A 17,880-nucleotide genomic window follows, 5' to 3' on the forward strand; every position below is an offset into this window, starting at 1 on the left:
TGAAGTAATTTATCACTGTCGACTCTCTGAATTGACCAACACTGGAAAGTACAAATCCAGCCTGGTGGTATGTTGTTTTTAAAAACCGTGCGCCTCAGAGACGAGAGGGGTTTCCAAAGCCCTGCATGAATACGTTGAGGTTTCTTTGCAGAGCTATAGGGTTGCATCTGTGCAGGAGTTCCTACAGTAGTCCCAGACCCTGCTGAGGACAAAGGGAGTTTGTTTTGTCTTTGTGTTTAGCACCTGCCTTCAGCTAAACATAAACCACAAACGCTGCATGAACCAGCATGTGATGGGCTCTTATCTGATCCTGAGTTTGAAAGGGAAGCACTTAAAAGACAAGTCCTACTTCAAGTTCGGAGGAAGTTTACACCATGCGGCTTCTTGATAATTCAAGTGGAGCAAATCAAGCTTTTATTTTGACAGGGTGCATTACTCTAAGGTCTAATACTGGGGCATTGGAGTCTGGACTGAGGATAACAACGAACAGAACAAAAGCCGTGCTGTCGGTATGATTAAAATTACACACACGCACAGAAACTTTAGAATAACCGCTGAATTAACATAAAAATGGTTAGCAGCGTGATTAAGTTGTCCGAGTCAGTACAAGTTCATGGCTTTAAAGCATTCGGTCCTCTGGCCCAAACACGGGGTCACCCTCCTCTAAGACATCCTGCTCTTTCTCTGCAGCTCTCAGGTCACTCAGGGTGTCACCAAAGACGACTCCCCTGTCTTATAAAAAGAGGTGTGGACGACACAGACGAGGGGGTCATTCCTTTACACACCACTTCTTTTATTAAAGGGCTGCCCTGGCCTAGTAAAGGGGATGGTCAGTGGTCATCTATCCCCCCCAGCCACCCACCCTGAGACCCCGATCCCCCCTGTGTCCAACCCCCAAGCCCCTCACTGCTCACTCAGGGGGAAAATTAGTTTGAGCCGGGGGAATACAGCTCCATTGAGATGGAGAGAGGCTCGTACAAAAGAGGGTGAAGTTTAAAAAATTGTCTCTTTTTCTACGGGAGCAGTGCATCACTGGAAGAGCCCGGACGGTAGGAGCATGGAGGGGACAAGGTCATTAGATTGGCATCTCCATAAGCTCTACATTTCTATTGTTTGAGGAAAGACCTCAATGAGAAATGCCCCCAGTCAACCCCACACTGGGACCAGAGTCTCCCCCTTTTGTCCGCCACTTCTTAGTGTGCGTCCAACACAAAAAGCATTTCTCAAGAAGAGCGTACAAAGCTTGTCTCGCACTCGAAACCAAACAACATTGTTCTGCTGCCTCTGGTCGGGAATGGATTGCAGGCAGCTGCTGATATTCGTGAGCAATAAAACATCTGCCCTGAAGTCTTAAGACCCCTCTTACCTTCGGACGTTTCGACGCTCCTCCTCTAGCTGCTTGAGGAGCTCGTCGATGCATTTGTTGGCGTCCATGTATTCCTGCCAAGAAGAGATGGGAAAGCCAAGAGTTAACAATGGAGTCAGTGTGCAAACATAGGCAATATAGGTTAATTGGAAACACAGGCAGAATTCAAGCATGGTCTTCATCCTAAACATTATCAGCTGAGCCAAGAAATAACAACAATGAGCATTATTCAGCAGTGGATGCTGTAAAAACCAAACTGAACTGAGCGTCTCCTCCTGCGGTGTTCCTTAAATGTGTGAAGAACAGCGAAAAGGAGCCGAAGTGCTCTCGCAAAGGTGAGACTAATCAGTTTAGTCTCCCTTTCTCTTTCTCTCCTCTCCTGCGTGTAACTCCAGAAGCACCTCTTGCTAACTTCCAACGGCTGGCCTAGAAGCGAGCCCAGCTGTGTAATGTCAGCTGGGAATAGCCCCACACTCACAAAACGTGCGCTACTGAGTTACAGCACGGGCGAAATGAGCTAAGGCTACGAGCAGGATGGAAAAAACAGATGTGAGGATTTCTCGGCTGTGCCTTAATGATTTGCCTCTTAGACGTCCGACTACACCAAGCAGAAAGAGGAGCGACTGTAAGAAATAGGCCACATAGGCTCCATACTTCAAGCAGCTGTGTTTGCAGACACTGCAGGTCTACCTATAGGATATAACTGAACCAGTTGTGACTTGCTTTCTGTCAGGATCAGTGCGGTTAAGGTTCAAGACTAATTAATTAGATGTTAGCTTGACAGCTCATGACGAATCTCCTGGGTAAACGGTTATCTCAGTGGGACAGATGCTCTCCATTGATTTCTAGACACTGTGGTCATGAGCTCGCAGAGTGTAATTGAATAATGGGGATTCCCATGAAGAGGTCACCAGGCCAGGAATCTCAGTCGGGGAGAAAAACAGTACAGACATTTTTTCAGCCTCTTTTTTTAGACTCATTCTCGACATTTACTACAACAGCAGCTCCTGTTTTCTGCCCCGGGCGTCTCTCTATGCTGCTTTCTATGATCTCTAATTAGACGCTCACAGAAATACAGCCAATGTGAGGAAACACTAGCTGAAGAACTTCAAACCACAGGGAAATGAGAAAACAAACAGGGCCTGTGGTTTTTAACTTATTGGAGAACCCCTGTTGTTGTTGATATACCATGGAAATTAGATATTTGCATGTTTGATTTAGTCTGATCCATATGGAAATGTGACTTTTAGAACAATAAGACATTAAAACAATGTAGATATCTGGGGCAGCAGATTAGGAATGTGCATTTGGAGGGTGAAGATAGCAAAACATGGTTTCATAGGCAACTAAAAATGTGCCCTATGAATCAGCTTAGCTAGGTTTAGCATATTTATCTTCAGGAATAACTTAGAGGTTCACTCTGACCTCCCTCTGACCCGCCTTTGGAGCCCGACTAGACTTAAAGCACTCCTGTTATCACTGCATGTGCTTTTTTTAACCTGTGGCCTTGAGAGTAAACTTACATTAGACCAGATGTTCTCAAGCACAAGCTGCCCCTCTAAAATACAGTAAGAGCACTTGTTTTGTCTCCCCGCTCCTCCAGGGGGGCCGCTCTCCCACGGCTGTGCTTCTCCTGCAATTATCGCTCTTAATCTCACATCTGAGACCGCCACTCACCACCAGCTTTCCCCTGGTGCCAACAGAACATGGCAAAGGCCCGGGCTTCCTGCAGAGTCGCAAGTCAAGGGCACTCTGGGTGACCATTAGGCGAACAGGGCCGAAGCCAAAGCAAAGACAACAGATCGATGGCGAACAGCGTGGTGCCATATTTTCCAATTCCTGTCGTACTCTGCTCTATTTTCACGCTATAACCAAAAACAACGAAACATCTCCTGATCTCATCATCATCTCATGCATCATCAGTGTCATCAGTTTAATCTGAACCGCAGTGACACATCTTTCATCTTTGGAAAGCTACCAATGACTCTGTTAGACGACTGTGCCCCACAGCCATCTGCTTGACTCAGAATGGCACTCATGCCCAAGCTGAAAGGCCATTAGCTCTCAGCTCCAAATGTTCCTAAAGTTAAATTCACAGTCGGCTACAATCAATACCCCAAACTATGGCGAACGATCATATTCATGAAGCTCCCTGAGATTCATGGGGGTGGATGTGACTGTGCTGCAGAATGTGCTCCAAATATCACATCGTTTTCAGTACGAGCATGACCTCCCGCATCGCTTTCAATCAAATCTAAATGAAACAAACATTAAAAATATGCAAAAACCACCCCCTCGGTTCACTCTCACTCTGCCCCCTCATCAACAAAACATGCAACTCCTTTCTCAAGCAGACAAACAAACCGTCTGTCTCCCAAAGACTGCTGCACAAAGGGGAACCTTCTTCACGAGAAGCCTCATGTCAGGGGAAATATTTACAGGCCACATCAAACAGCAAGTAAAGCTGCCTAAGTCTGTGTTGTCATCGTGCAGACCTCTCCTAATGACAGGGCACTGAAATAATCCTCGGCACACATGAAGGAATGCTGGGAATGCGGCGTGCTTGTTGTCATGTGAATTGAGGGGGGGGGGTATTTAAAGCAGAGATTTAAAGCATGACTCATGTGTGTTATGCCGCCGCATGGTATATCTTCAGCCGGGCATTATTTCTGACGGTTTAACGGCGTGAGTGAAAGCTGCAGCGTTCCCACGAGGTGCAGGTAGTCACGTGTCGAGTGAAAAAAACACAGTTATTGAGGGGGTGTATTTCTCAGGACTCTTGCAGCTGCAGAACAACAATCGCTCCCAGTGGTTTGAATGTCCTAAGAGGTGTAAGCTCATAAGAGGCGCTTAATCGCCCCCCAAAGTTAACATAATCAGTCAGAGGTTTCACCAAAATCTGCACGTACTTTCCTGGACAGCAGGAACATGTTAAGGAAGGTGGACTGTGGATTCATGCAACAGAATGAAGTCAGAGTTTCTCAAATCCCTGTCAGTACTTTTTGATTATCGCTTTCCAGCACTGCATTAAAAGTCTGCTGTGGACATGATAAAGATTCCTAGCTGCCTTGCTGTGAGCACGAAGGTTAACCTGGCGGGTAATGTGTTTGCTGATGTTCTCGCCCTGTGACCGCAGGTTCCTCTCGATGTTTATCCGGTCATGTTTGCTCATGTGTGTGAGCGTTTGATAAGGAGGCACTCAGTATAACTGAGGAGGAGGAGGAGAGAGGCTCCATTCCCACATCCAGTCCCCTCCAACTGCTCGTGTGGCTTCATGAAATTTTTAAAACATGAGCGCCGTCTCCTCGCTGTTTTGGCACTGAGGAGCAAGGAGGGGGAAAAACAGAAACACACTTCTGTTAAAAATCCAAACAAACATGCAAACAGACGGACTGACACTCAAAGCAATGCAATCTGTTTAAGATTAAGAGCCAGATTTTTGAGTAATAAAACATCAGATGCATTATTCATCCATATGAGCCTCGCGAGCACGCTGCGCTCCTTCACACATTCTTCAAGATTAAGAGGGATGGAATCACATCCTAGACAAGCGTCTGCTTCTTATAAAGACCTCTTTGGAGTGGACTGATATAAACAGATAAACCTAAAGCTAGATAAAACTCCAACCTAGATGCCACCGAGGTCACGCTTCCTGCAGTGAGCTCCCTCCAACGCCTTGATGTGTCCACAGATCACAGGCTCAGGCTGGCGTTACAGATAAGACACCTTGCAGAGGCTTGCAGCCGCTGCAGTGATCTCAGGAGTAAGACCCTGCCAAAGACAAGGTCACAACCTCTACCCTCTTTATCCCTTTAGCCCCAACCTATCTCTGCTTGCCGCGGACTGATGACATGCTAGCGCGGCCTTTCGGGACTTGGAAAACACTGGGCTTCAGATTTGACAGAAAGCGAAGCTCCCACTCGCGCTTCTGCAAGTCAAAGGTTATGCCAATAGAATGTAAGATTTCTCTCTGGGTGTATTTTTTACGGCACACTTGAGAATGAATTATGACAGAGTCTTTTCAAGGTGTGGAAGATACACCACATCTGATACGGCTGTTAGTCTTGGCCTCCCGCCAAACACAAGACTGGGTCTGCAGCCAACTCCTGCTGCCATCCAATACTCCAAAGTTTATGTGTACATCGTCAGCAAAGATGTAAACACAGCAAATTTAATCAGCGTGACTGGAAACGTATTTCCGTATGCCAATATAATTCAAAATGACTGTGATGGTATCGTAATGAACTAATCAGTCTGACTAATGCGCTCTGCAGGCAGACTCCTAGAAACCTGCCCCTGCTTGTATCAGGTCTCTGCACATCAGCCGGCCTCGGTTAAATTCATTAGCCTTATCAGCATGTTTCGAGGCTCTGTGCTGATGATCCTTCACTCCAAGCTCATTACTCACATCCCAAAGACCTGCTGTCACGGTATCAGCTCAGGCATCAGACTCTCATATCCTCAGACCCCTGATAGCTCGGACGATAGCCCGGCCTTTTATCAGAGGGGAGGGCAGCGTCTCAGGTTAATATGTGTGATTTCTCACATGGGGGGAAAAGATACAGAGATCTCTGGCTGTCAGATTGATCTGTTAAGTATGATTCAGTGTCAGGGACAGGCATGATGTTTGATGCTTTTATCATGTTAGAGCTGGATCAAGAAGGGCGGCTGCTTCCTCCATCGTGTTGATTTGATTCATTCAGAAAGGAAATTGTTGATTCTTGAGAAAGCAGATGAAAGATTTAAATGTGGAGTGAGCAGAGAGGAGTTCATGACCTCTCTCTTTCCTTTAGTTTTAGTTGCAAGACATGCATGAAGTCTCAGTGACATCACCTATTGGTTTCTGAAGACGATCGATGGAGGTCGCCTGAGTCAATCTGTCAACTCTGAAGGATTGCGTCATCAAGGTACGTGGCAAAATGGAAAGTACGGGTATTAAAATCACACTACGACAATTAAAGTTTGCTTAACCACAACTTAAGCTTTTCCCCGAGTGTCTTAGTTGCCCAATCTAAATCATTCCCAAACCTTAATGTTGTAATCCTGCAGATTTCTGCTTTGGCAAGGCGATTTATCCACTAATTACATTTGATCCGCTGACAAAACCAAGTGGAAACTGACCAATTCTGTTTTTGTAGATCCTGTGAAAATAATTGCCTCTCTTGCAGCTGCTCTGCGTGCATTTACACTGTTATAATGAGATGCAAGGCAGCGACAGAGAAGCAGATATTGCACAATTGGATTAAACAAAGTTCAGAGTCTTGCAGGATTATAATCCATCATCTATCCACTTATATATCATTGATCTTGAATCATTATTTGGATACAAAGGTCAAATAAAGCTCTGACAGCTCCCTAGTTAATGACCGTCACAGGATAAATGACACAGGAATGAGCTGACGAGCGCTATACTGCTTAATTGTCCCTAAAAGCTAAATGACTGTAAAGTCGTGGAGGCTCTCACAGTGGCCTTATTGAGTCCAGGACATTCTGGTAACAAATGCCTCCAGTGAGCAGGATATTCTTCATCTGCCTACCTGCCCCGAATGGAGCAGTGTCAGGGAATATGGATTACTGTAGCTACAAAAGAGAGCTTGTTCATCATCCAGAGTGAGTTTCAGCAGCTTGGGTTATCTGATGTTCTTCCTCCAGCAGCACCTACGGGCCCGGCCCAGCCTCAAACATCAACACCTCGCCACTGTCAGGAATCCAAATCCCAGCAGATTATCTTTCCAAACATTAAGATACGTCCAACACTCAAAAGAACCCCCCGTCTGTTTCGGGCTCCTCCTCTGCTCTTTGGGGTTTTGACAGAGTGAGCCATTCATGCCTGTTGGGAACAGTGGCAAAGCTGTTCACGGGACAAATCTCACAGGGGAGAGTTGAAAAAGTATCCCGGGGATGAAATACATCGGAGCTGACACTGCTATTCGATCACTTCCACAGAGCTACCTGTGTGAGAGAGTGTGTGAAATGCATGAATGTGTATTTTTGAGTTTGTATGTTTTACTGAATCTTTAAAAATAAATGCCACGTTTATTTTCATCCAGAGCGGTCAAGTTTGGAAGAAAAATAAAACCCCAAATCAACTTGGAATACAGCGTGAGGAGGCTCAAATTGACCATATTCCCATGGCAGCCATTTTTCTCTTGGTGGGAAGCTCATAGCTCAAACTCAAGCTTTCTGCTACCTAGATAAATCACTTCTAAAGTGGATCTGATTACACAGCTGAGAGTATACACTAGATTAGAGAGCCAGGAGTTTGATAGAAGTTGCACATGTTCACAAATACCTTCAATATACAACCATCTGTCTGTTTCCTGTGGCCCTCCACTCTATGCCCCTCTTGTTTTGCTTTGAGCCTGTTTTAAATCTGCAAAAACACAAACCAGGGAGGAGCAGTTGAGGAATGCTGCTTTTAGAAATAAAAACAAACACACAGTGTGTTCATGCTGGTACCAATGTTTCCAGACAGGATGGGAATCGAGGAAACAGGCAATGTTTGGGGGGTAGGAGTCTGCGGTGCGCCACTGCCCAGATTTTACAAGCCTGGGGGCGAGTGGAAGGGGTTGGGGGGGTTTGCTGGATTTTTATGATCATCTAGGGGCTAATATTCAGCCAGGTGTACTTGGAATGGGCGGGAGAGCGGCGATGACAGGAATGAAAAGGAAACCTGGACTTGGACACAGAATGGAGCGCAGGGGGAAAGAGAGAGGCTGCTGTCGGGGAGAGATAGAGAGCCAGAGAGAGGAGGCAGAGGAGATCAGAGAGACAAAAGCAACAAAGAGCAGGATGGACATAAAGAAATCAAAAAGAAGATAAATCTCAGCTGGTGCTGGCCGAGTATTACGAAGGATAATAAAAAACAGAGAGGACTAAAAGGAGGGCCAAAAAAGACCTTACAATAAAAAGAAATCAATGATACACATGCAATCTGACTTCAACTGATCTTAAGTCCAAGTTTGGTACAAGCCATTTGCAGAACTCACCAAAGGTTCTCTTAGTTTCATGTGTGGCTTGCATTTGGGAATAAATAAGGTGAGGAAATCTGAGTCAACATGAAGGAAAATTCAGCTTTAAGTGATGTACTCTGGTACCCGAAAGACTGGCTTAATCAGTGGATGTCAAGACGTCATAAGGACCTTCAAACCTTTCCTGCTCAAGCTTTAAACTAGTCATTCTACAACCCCAGTTCCTGAAAGGTTAGGATGAAGTGGAAACTGTCCCGTGCAAAGTTTGACAGTCTTTTTGGAAATCCTGGACGCTGCAAGATCCAAATATCCAGTCTACTTTGATTGCATGTTGACACGGCCATCAGACTCCTTTCATTCCCAAACCTTAGTTTCTCCACGCCGCACCCACGATGACTAAAAACTGTCCGACACTCACTCTGCAGGATTTATCCACTTTTGACTGATTGGAGACAAAGTAGCCCCAAAAGCAGCACCGTGTTTGTACTCTGTGGTTAAAACTCAATAACCGCAGCCTCACACATCAACAGTATCAGTGACACTCTGTCGATGATGTCAACGATTTCATCCAAACATCACTCTGAGCGGTAAACCAACAGAAAGTGAAAAGAGACAAAGAGCATGGGAGAATGAGAGAAACCCCTTTTCTGCAGAGTGACAGAGAGGAAGGGGCAGATCAGAGCGCCGGGCTGATGCTAAACAGATGTTGGTTGGTTCACAGGGGGAAGTCGGGCTTCTGTTTATGCAGGCTTTGACAGACGGGCGCCGCACCTAACCGAGCTGTGCTGAAGCCGAGTGCGTAAAGAGGGAGAGGGCTGATCATGTAGCAGTGACTGTGTTCCTTCATGGGAAATTAGGCACATTATAGATTGAGTGAAAGCCCTCAAGAGGATCCATTCAGCATTATCTGTACTCTCCAGCATTTCCCACCTCTTCTCAATACGGTTTGATAGCAGGCTTTGTTCCTTTGTGTGGCCTCGTGCTTACTGTACAGTCCAGTTTGGAGGTTCTAGTCTTTCTCAGAGCACAGAATCACACTGGAGATATTTATGTACTCAAGAGATACCTGAAACGACCCACGGAGCATCGTGTTTTATGGCCCTGGCTGACGATCCAAAGTGAAATCCAAAGAGAAGTACGAATACATCACCTGCCGCGCCAAAGTTCAGCTGCAAGGACAAGAAAGGATAACATCCAAGGAGGTAAATTAAACTCCACTAACTAAACAAAGTCTATACTGTAGCGATCTCATGACCTCCAAGCCGGAGCAGAGATATTTCATGCGCTGGGATAGTTTGTCTTCCCTGACATTTCACTGCGTTCGCTTCAGGCCTCAGTTTTATCACAGCGTCTCTGTTGCTTAATCCAGAGGTAGATTTATTGACAGGGGCTTGTCTGTGCGCCGAGTCGTTCCCGATCCAGGTGCTGGGCATATGTCGAGGCAAGCGTGGATGGAGGCATTCCTACTAGAGAAATGTCAGCCTCTGATTTTCTTCTCTCTTCCTCGGGATGGGAAGCGAGATTACCCCTGCAGGCATGCAAGGAACCATAACCGAGGAAATGGTAATGTGACAAGGAGACGGTGTTTGTTTGCGCTCCCCAAACCCACCTGTGCCACTCATGCTTATCAGATCCACATTCCCTATCTCTCCTGACAGTGACGGGTCCTGATACAGTGATGTGTTTTCCCCCTCTAAATGTGGGGAGGGCGTGATCGGTTGAAGAATGATAATAAGAAATGTGAAAAGAGATGGGTTGTGGTGACTTTTGACCTCTACTGGAGGACTCGGTGGATTGATTATTCCTGTGGTCATGAATTATTTCAGAAGATGTGATCGCCGTGCATCTTCCCCAGACAGACTGTGGGGGTGGAGGCAGCCTCCGGGTTGACAGAAGGAGGCGTGTGGCCAAGAGGTTGCTTCTCTGAAGTTGAGGCTAACTGCAAACAAATTTGCATGGTGGGAGAGGTGAATGAGCAACACACAGTTTCCTGAACATATATGCACCCCTGACAAATGCAGTCAGTCAATACGGTCGCCCAGTAGCCTACAATACAAGAATGTAGCCGTGCCGGCGTGGGTGGTGTAAATCTAGGTAACCCCCACCCTGCAGGCATGCTGTAAATAAGAATGTCCTCAATGAACTTGTTAAATAATGCATGTTGGACAATGTCTGCTTTGGAGCTTTGATCATGCTCCAAGATAGCTGGCTTTTGATAGAAACAACACAGATCATTGCTGCAAGTTCAGAATCATACGTTATTGAAAAAGAAAACATAAGTGCCTTATCTTAACTGTGCAATCTTCTGGCGTTTACCTAAACACTGCATGAGAAAGACTAGGACAAAGAAAGTTTGGCGTTCTGGAGCTGGGCAGGCGTGGAGTGATTCTGTACATTTGATGCATGAATGTAAAACAGGCTCGCATCAGAAGTTTTTTATGCTCTTGTGTTTTCAGCTCCGATGTCAGAGCAGCAATTTCAGCCTGAAGAGATCATCCACTCTGGCTGCATCCATTACACGGGTTAATGCGAACAAAGGCCTCTCAGTGCAGCGGCTCACCGCACTCCGTCAAGTGATCTGAAAGAGGACTGAGAGTCCAATAATTCAGCAGCATAAAATATTTAAATGAACCATCATGGACCTTTGAAAGGCATTATTGCAGTCTATTTCAGGGAGCTTTTACAGTCAGACCTCGTCCAGGTTGGGAAGGAATTTCAATATGAGTGCCGGGCCGACCACGCTCTGTATTTACACAGTTAATGGCACTAAATCCTTCTTATCATCTCAACTGGAGGCTTATTTTTAGCAGCCATATTTGTTTTATTTCTTCCAGATGGGAGCTGGGGAAGAATTTGACATCAGTGCTGTTTCTCTTTAAGGCTCAGACGGAGTGACATCAGTGGACTTGAATAACTCCCTCGGATCGAGACACATGGGACTTCTCTGCGTGAAGAATTTCTCAGAGTGTCAAAAGTTTATCTGATATATAAATTAAATTTCCATGCTTATTATGACTGACCTTCCTAACAGGAACCAGAATGGGAGTCTTATTTGTTTGTGTTAATATGTTGCTTTGTGGATTTCATATCCTGAGACGTCGCAGCACTTAAACTCTTTAAGATATCTAACGATCAGGAGCGGGTTTCCACTGTGGGAAAATGTCGCAGTGCAAGGACCTGAATTTCCTCTGCTTAGGCCGGCTATTTGCTCTTACAATAACAACACTGTTCTATCATTATTATTTGTTTACTCAGCTAACCCTCTTTATCTGGGGCAGCCCCCCTTTTAGCGAACGCTCTGGCATTCTCTGAACCCTCTGGAAGCCATTTCTCAACCCTCCAATGGGCCGATTGAAGTGAGGTAGCGGCTTCATTCTGAAGGGTTACAATGGCTCGCCCATCAGATGCCCTCTACCCCTGAAAGCATGCACCATGGTATTATACATGTCCTTTCATAATAGCATGGCGTTATAGAGGACATGCTAGAGAGCTCTGCTTTGTTTCCCTTGTAGGTCAGAAGTTGGGCCGGCTGTTCTGGCGGTTTATTCATGAAGGTCGACATAGCAGGCCGGGAAACGGACGGTGGAACATCATGTGATGATGACAGAGGAGTGGGGTGAGTGCTGAGGCTCAGTAAACATACATTTTACTTTTATTTCACTATTTAAGACGGGGGAGACGATCAACAACTATGCTGTTAAAATTTAAAACCAGGAATTCAGGGGTTCTGACTTTGAGTAAGTCAAAGCAGCAATTTGATCCCTCATTTTCTGATCTTTTCAGAAGATTTAATGACTATTCTGGTGAAATCAAACCCTGAAGTTAATTATTAATCATGGGTGCATGCATTTTGACTACACGAGTATCTTTCCTGAGGTTTTCGGAAGGGACAAATTGTAGATCCCCGCTCGGAAGCTGATACCTGATCACAGTCTGTACGCTGAGGTCTGAAAGGAAGTGATGAAGACCAGCTGAATAGAAGGTTAATGGGGAAAATGAAAGTCTTTCATCATGGGTTCATTTCAGCATCCTCGTTCACATAAGAGGCCCATTTACAGTGAAACATATCCCGACACCATTCGAAATGCTTCTCCACATTGCCCGGGTACACAGACCCCCACGCTGGAGCGGAGCCATGCAAGCTGCAGGGGGAAGTGGGTCAGGGGAGAAAAGGCTTAATAATGCACTAATTCAGCTGGTTTGACTTCTGTCTGCTCTCAAATGAGACAGAGGAAGGGCGGGGAAGTCGGAAAATCTAACCAGGAAATGCCTTCAAAATAAAGCTGATTGCACTGGAGGGGCAGGCTGTGCTGAATATTCAACAAAGAGTAAATATTTGTTAGAATATTCAGCTAATTTCCTGCAAAATGAAGCGAATCCCTGAGAAATGACTGTAATAGAAGAATCATGGGAGTCTTGTTTGCTCTGTGTGTAAATCTTCTGTCTCCTCCAGCTGTTGTGCCAGATGGATGTGGAACGGCGGCTCGATAGCCCTGCAGCCTCCACGGGTCCCAACAATAGCCCCTCGCTGACCACCGTGACCACACACAAAGGCAGTCGTTGACCACTGACACTGCACACACTCAGCCCCCGAGGGTCAAACACTTCTATGCAGAGCATCCCTCATTCAATCCGGCTCACCTGAGGCTCACGACGCCTCATAAAACCTCAATCACTGCTCGGATGTCTGGCTGCCAGAGAGGGAGTGGAGGGGGGGGGGAGAGGGAGAGAAAGGATCCTGGAAAATCATTGAGCGCCACGAGCACATCACCATAAAGTTGAGTTATGGACTCATGAAAGGCGTGCAGATCATATTATGTCTTTAGAAAGTGACGGAGGCTCGATAATGTGAGTGGCTCCAGCAAGCCGGATGACTCACGCAGACAAATGTTACTACATGCAGATGATATTGATTCTTCTTATGGATCCTTTAAAGGAACAGCCTGCCTTTTTAATGACAGAGAGCCGAGCATCCAAACTACTTCATCCAAACAATCAATGAGAGACACTGAGGGCAGGATATGCTCCACAAACAACGCACATTAGAGGGTTGAACTTATGTAGAGTTCAGATACTTCTTTATCCGATTGTTGAGTGTTTTAAGAGATCAACTCATGCTTCTAAAAATAAAGGTAATCGTCTTTGAATGAAGGTGGAATTGCATCCAGTTGAAACCAAAGTACTCTCTGCAGCGTATAATTGGATCTGCAGAAAACGGCCAATCTTCCACCCACTGACTCTTTCTAATGGAGCCATCAAACAGCTCCTGCATGAATTTAATTCTAATCACAGTAACGGCTCCGCTCTGCTCATTGATACTTGGCATTTGAGATAATGTGGCGACAGTAGCGCCCGTGAGATAACACCAGGTGGAAATAGCGTGATCACTGCACTCGCAGGCAGGGAAGAAGATCAACACAAGTCCACCTATCGGGCCCTGACAGCACCCGGCTCCTCGAATACCGCGAGTGGCGTGAAGGTCACTGCCTCCCGACTGCGAGGCGGTGGTGTAAGTGAAGCCGGCAGGAGGATGTGGTGCGCTGGACTCCACTCAGCTCCCCTTTGTTTGGACTTGTGCAGAGCTGAGACGAGGCTAGTGTCAGGTGCAAACGCTTCTGACAGAGCGCGTTAGCCACGTCAGAGAACATCAGGTCCACACCTTTTTTAGTGCAACACATCGCCACAGTCTGAGGGGAAGCAGATCCTGGTTTTGCATATAGTGTGTTCCAATGCAGGATATAAAGAGAACAACATTACTACTGTGAAAATAACCACTGGCCGTTTTCCTTAAAACATGTCACACAGAATTAGAACAATTCCTTCCAACGAGGAGCACACTACAACTCCTGTAAGAGAGGGCTGCAGCCGCTGATCAGGCTCAAACACACCTCGAAATCTGTCCACCTTTCCAGACAGTTTGCTTCTTACTGTAATATTATGATTCAGGCCCCGAGTTTCATGCAAAGACACAACCCAAACAATCACGTCAAGTGGGTACAATCGCCCGTAGAGCATTCAGGGAGATAATAGCAACCTCTCATGACACAGTGGTGACAAACTTCCACATGAGGCTGCAGGCTTCCCCTCAGGGCTCCCACCCTGTGACGCATCACCCAGCCAGGCAGGTGATCTTTTGTTCAGGAGGGAGAAGCACAATATGAGGGAAAGAGAAAGCAGGAGGGGAAGGCAAACAGATGAATTTAAAACAAAAAAAAAGGAACATGAAAGACAAGCAGGCTGCAGGCTCTCTCCCCTGACAATATACAGGAGCAGGACCGCGTCTCTGCAGAACTGTCTGTACTCAGGCATCAATAGGAAACGGCACGGGGGACCAGAGGACGAGCGGTCAGGGCCAGGACACTGCAGGGACGCGTCCAGCTGGAGCACCTGGTGTTCAGAGCGTTTTTACACACAAAGAGACACACACACACACACACACACCAATATGACGGCACCCATGTGAGATGACCACATGGAGGAACACACTCACACCAGGACTGTTAGGCTTATGTGTTCGCTTACACATGAATAAGCTGGTGTAAGATGGGGTGTTTGAGTCCACATGAATGCACTCATGCTTTAAATAAGCGCCCACGTGCACACAGGGAAGATTACACTGCTGTTAGATACATCTGTGGGATTATTTGATATTAATAACTCTGGACAGGTGTCTTCTTTTATGAGGAATGAGGCAATTAATGTAATAAAATGTGAGTTCTGAGGACAGAATTAACTCACATTTTATGAAAACTGTTTCAAAATCTGTGTATTTGTTGATTAAACTGTAAAGAGCACCACTCAATCTTTCAATCTTTGTATTTTGACTGCACATTCCTCACATCAGCAGGACGAGGCAGGTTCTCTGACGCCACCCAAACTCTTACAGGAATTGGGCAACGCTGTTTCAGATTACCGTGGAGGCTCACGTTATCAACCTGTCAGAGAAACGTGCGAGTGTTTGATTTGTGTTCAGCTGGAAAGTGACGAACATTGAGCAACACGCCAGAGACAGAACATCCACCTGTGCTGCATTAAACCCAAATAAACCCTGATGATTACCCCCCTTATGATGATATCTCTGTCTGTGTGTCGGCCATGTTTGGACTCCTATAAAAGTGGCGTTTAACGTTCAAACAAACTGACACCTCAGTCTAACACCATGGCATGAGTAACAACATGACCTGGATATTTCTGTGTTTGTGTGTCTGTTTTTCAGGCGGTGTTGTGGCGACGGCGGTGTTGGGATGATAATCCATGCAAAGCTCTGAATCTGAATTTCAGCTGTTGAAAGCCAATAAGGCGGTATCAAAATGAGGGCAGAGTTAATTAATCATCTCGGCTTCCTTTTCAGCGCCCTCCCATGACTGTCCCGGGGGCTTGTGTGTGTGTGTGTGTGTGTGTGTGTGCTTGTATGTGTGTGTATGAGAGAGCAGAGGGTGGTGCAGGTTGCAGCTGGGGGATATTAGCATAAAGTAAAGTGAGCCAGCAGACTGCTGAGCTGCTGTAAGCCCGCTGCAAGCCCTCTGAGGGACAAACAGGAAACCACTGACACCTGCTTTATTCACTGACCACAGCGAGAGGAGACTTTTAAAAGACTGTGGAAACTGTATTAGATGCTAATGTGTGCACTGATTAAACAGAAGCTAAATCCTAAGACTTTAGATTAGCATATCAGTGAATGTGATTAAAATAAAGCTTATATAACTGTATTTTAATGAATCTAAAAACATCTCTGCTGCCTGCTGGAATAAATCTGAGACCGATTTTGTTTGGAACACGAAGGAGATAACATCCTACATGATACATAGTAAATTAACTGCACTTATTCAGCACTCCTGTAGTCTAAAACCACTCAAAGCATCATTAAACTACACTCCCATTTCCCCTTTGACTTACCGCATTGGAAGCGAACCAGCAACCGTCTTACTGCTTGAGTACCCGCTCTTCCTTTGAGCCACAACCGCCCAACAACACACAAACTGTAAGCTAGCATTTCAAGATGAAACATATTTTGATAAAGTCCTGCATCTGTCTCAGCAGCTCGTTAATTAGTGTAAACGAGTTGCAGCTGTGAGCAGCGTAGTGTACTCTGCTCTGTTTGCTTTTTAGACTCCTATAGTCTAAAACCACTCAAAGCATCATTAAACTACACTCCCATTTCCCCTTTAACTTACTGCATGGGAATCGAACCAGCAACCTTCTCACTGCTTGAGGACCCGCTCTTCCTTTGAGCCACAACCGCCCCACAACACACAAACTGTAATCTAGCATTTCAACATTTCAACATGATATATTTTGATAAAGTCAAAGGTCTTCCTGCATCTGTCTCAGCAGCTCGTTAATTAGTGTAAACGTGTTGCAGCTGTGAGCGGCGTAGTGTACTCTGCTCTGTTTGCTATTTGAATTAACGAGCGTCCTCGTCATGCAGTCATTACTGAAGCAGACACTCGGTACACAGCTCCACAATGAGCAGCAAAGTGACAATTCAGACGACGAGGATGATGATGAATCATTGTTGTTTTGCGTCATCACAGCCAGGTGACAGCCATGTCAGAGGCAATCAAATTTCACATTGCACCTGTTAAAGACACTCCTTAATGTGGGAGATTTTAACGGCACTATCAACGACTGAGCATGAACACATGACGAATTAAAGCCTTGATTTAGAGATCTCCAGGGGCCTAATCGGATCTTTGACCTGGAACTGTTCGTCGTCTATCAAGTCAGGGTCTTGTCCACATACAGCAGATCTGCTAGCATGCTCACAAAGACCCTGATTGGCGCTAACAGAGGCAAGAGTGAAGCTGACTTTCAATCCAAGGAAAGCAAAAGTGTAGAGAAGAAAAGTTGAGCTGAAAAGGAAGGAATATGTCGCTCATTTAATTCCCAATAAAAGCAGCATTATCAGAGGAGAGTTAGATTTGACCTGGAGCATAAAACGCTGCCTCAGTGCAGACCTGCATGATGTGCAGAGCAGCCCGAGTGCCAACGCTCCTGCCAGGATGCATTACAGTGAAAAAGAAAGATGACATGGGAGTGTTTCAGGCTGGAAAAAGGCTCAGTGGGTCAGTGTGTGAGCGTACGTTCGGGGGGGATTTTCTAAACGGAGCAGAGGGAGCGCGGGAGTGAAATAAGATGGAAAAATGCAATCATGCATCCCTGGCCTCTCCAGCTCCTCGCCGTACGTCCACTCCCCCCCTCCTTTTCCTCCTCCTCCACGAGCCATTAGTCACTATCCAGCTCCTGTTAATGTAATTAGATAAAGGATATATGGAGCCTCTGAGCTCGCCGGAGACATTTGTCTGCATAATTGCATCCATGCGGTGGCAGAGGCTAAGAACCCCTGGATTTCCACAAAACACCTCTGGCTCAATAACTCAAGGAAGAAGTGGAGGGAAAGAAGGAGACATTTGGAGCGTCACAGAAAGATAATCCCTTGAAAATAATACTTTATCTTTTTGCTGTGTTTCCAGGAGGACACAAATCACTTTTTCTAGTCAATCCAGTAAGACGAATCATTTCAGATCCATCATCCTGTCCTCA

The 17,880-nt window shown here is 45.9% G+C and overlaps 1 protein-coding gene across 1 annotated transcript in view; it reads right to left on the reverse strand.

The window, feature by feature from the left end:
• The window catches only part of LOC117808324 (nck-associated protein 5-like), a 120,751-nt gene that overhangs the window by 77,888 nt on the left and 24,983 nt on the right, over positions 1–17,880 (reverse strand). The window contains exon 4 of the mRNA XM_034678003.1: positions 1,367–1,440. Within this exon, the coding sequence (XP_034533894.1) occupies positions 1,367–1,440 (74 nt within the window). The remainder of the gene's footprint in view (positions 1–1,366; positions 1,441–17,880) is intronic.

Source organism: Notolabrus celidotus, chromosome 24 (assembly GCF_009762535.1).
Source record: "Notolabrus celidotus isolate fNotCel1 chromosome 24, fNotCel1.pri, whole genome shotgun sequence".
Classification (NCBI taxonomy): domain Eukaryota; kingdom Metazoa; phylum Chordata; class Actinopteri; order Labriformes; family Labridae; genus Notolabrus; species Notolabrus celidotus.